The sequence below is a fragment of the Benincasa hispida genome, chromosome 1, assembly GCF_009727055.1.
Source record: "Benincasa hispida cultivar B227 chromosome 1, ASM972705v1, whole genome shotgun sequence".
Classification (NCBI taxonomy): Eukaryota; Viridiplantae; Streptophyta; class Magnoliopsida; order Cucurbitales; family Cucurbitaceae; genus Benincasa; species Benincasa hispida.
The window spans coordinates 83,661,479-83,663,585 of record NC_052349.1 but is presented as its reverse complement, the minus strand read 5'-3'; the positions used below and the strand labels follow the sequence as shown (position 1 = coordinate 83,663,585).

The 2,107-nt window shown below is 30.2% G+C and overlaps 1 protein-coding gene across 1 annotated transcript; it reads right to left on the bottom strand.

The window, feature by feature from the left end:
- LOC120070768 (NAC domain-containing protein 83-like) lies at positions 1–1,296 on the bottom strand. The gene is made up of 3 exons (XM_039022655.1): positions 976–1,296; positions 576–862; positions 1–413 (listed from the first exon to the last, which is right to left on the bottom strand). Exons 1-3 carry the CDS (start codon positions 1,154–1,156, stop codon positions 177–179), a joined length of 705 nt encoding a protein of 234 aa, XP_038878583.1. The 5' UTR covers positions 1,157–1,296; the 3' UTR covers positions 1–176.
- Positions 1,297–2,107: the final 811 nt, after the last annotated feature.

Below are 2,107 nucleotides of genomic sequence, written 5' to 3'. Positions count from 1 at the left end.
TTAGCGAGTGTGTATTTTATTTTGTTGGATTAATGTATAGAAAACGAAATTGAAGGAGAATAAAGACTGAGAGATAAACAACAGAGGATGGACAAGAGATTTCTTATAAGCCATAGAACTTTTTAAAAAACAAACTAGTAAAAGCTAATGCCTTTTTTTTTTTATCTATGATCTTATCATCTCTTTCTAAAACTATTACAGCTGCTAGTTTCTTCTTGTTCTTGATGATTATTTACTGAAATCTCTGTAACTCCACTTGATCCAGAGGATGAAGAACATGGAGCAAGATTCAAATCAGTCTCATTTCTTGTTCTTAGAAACTGATGGAAAACTGGCTTACAGATGTTCTTCTCATCTCTTTCCCTTGTGCTTCTTTTCTTTAAAAATATCCGACATAAAACCCAGTTACCATTCTGCACCAAACATAAACAAATCACACAAAAATCAGCTGAATTCAATTCAATTCAAATTCCACATGGGTTTTTCTGTTTTCAATTAAAACTTCAATTCAAATTTGTGGATAATAAGTGATTCTCATTGAAAAACGAACACGATTTGAGAAAATGGAAGCTCACCAAGATGGGTTGTCCGTCAGTAAAAGTGGAAGGAGGAGGTTCTGAACTTCCCACAAGGCGATACTCATGCATAACCCAATCAGTTCTTAAGCCATTAGGAGGTTTTCCAGTGTAGAAAACGAGGGTTTTTTTAAACCCTACCAATCGATTCTCCTTTGAAGAAACAATTTTCCGATCAATTCCAGTTGCTTTCCAATACCCAGAACCAGTGGCTCTGTTAGACCTTCTTCCATTAGAGTATTTAGCTTCTCTTGTACTGAAAAAGTATCTCTCCCTCTCTAAATCGCCTGACCCACAAAAAATTTCAAAAAACCTATCAAGAAAAAATCATCCCCAAAGCCTGAAAATAAAAAAAAAAATAAAAAAAAATAAAAAAAAGGAAAGCAAATCAAGAACAAACCTGGTAAATCCCATGGGTCGAATCGGCAGACATCGACGTCGGGAATGACTGCGGCGGGGAGAGGGGAGGAGAGGGCTTTTTTGATGAGGTATTGGAGGACGAGCTCCTCGTCAGTGGGGTGGAAGCGGAAGCCGGGGGGTAATCGGAGAACGCCATTTTTGAGGAAGGTGAGATTCTCCATGGATGGAATTTGGGGGAGATTTGGGGAAGAAGGGTGAAGAAGTAGAAATGGAGGGGTTGGTTTTTATAGTGATTTTTTTTTCTTTTTCTTTTAATTTTTTCTTCTAATTTTAATTTTGGCGTAAACTAGACTCAAGGTCGCCCACTTTAATTTCTTCTATTTAACACACAACCCCTCTATGCGTATGACAAGAAAAGAAAGACAAAACAAAATTAAAGGCCTTCAAGGAAAGTTATTTATATCTATATCTATATATATACTATATAATAATATATATATATATATATATATTACTTGGTTAAATTGTAAATTTGATCAATACGATTTTAAAAAATGTTAAAATTTAGTTCCTCTAATTTATAATTAGAATTTACTTCTATAGTTTGATAAATCTATCCATAATAGTCTCTACGATAGAGATTATTTTGAGAATGTTATCATACTGTATAGACTATTTATAAGATTTTATCAAATCATATTACTAAATTTTAATTTTTAAAATTATATGGACTAAATTTTAAAATTTTCAAATCGTAGGGACCAAATTTATAATTTAACCTATATTTTCTTTTAAAAAGCAAAGTCAATAATTAGTAAGTTATAATAATATTTTAGTTCAAGTGATTTGAAATTTATTTTAATTTAGTCATACTATCGTACATTTAGATTTAATCTTTGAATTTTCATTAAGTTGTAACATCAATTTTATTAGTTGAAGGTTTTTTTGTCGAAATTATTAATTAATAATAAAAATTTTATTGTAATAAAGACTTTATGTAAACAATTTATGAGAAATTTAAAAAGTGAGAAGAGTAGAAGTTTATTTTTTAATTTTTTTAATAAAAATTAAGGAGTACTTCATTTTAAAATTTATTGAAAATATAAGAATTAAATTTGGATATTTTCATTTAAGAATATAATCATTTTAGTTCCTTGTTGGAAAGTCAACTA

Coding starts and splice junctions, on each gene's coding strand:
- LOC120070768 (XM_039022655.1), bottom strand. CDS start 1,156: ATGGAGAATCTCACCTTCCTCAAAAATGGCGTTCTCCGATTACCCCCC. Junction 863..975: donor CGACCCATGGGATTTACCAG/GTTTGTTCTTGA, acceptor TTTGTGGGTCAG/GCGATTTAGAGAGGGAGAGA. Junction 414..575: donor CTGACGGACAACCCATCTTG/GTGAGCTTCCAT, acceptor TGTTTGGTGCAG/AATGGTAACTGGGTTTTATG.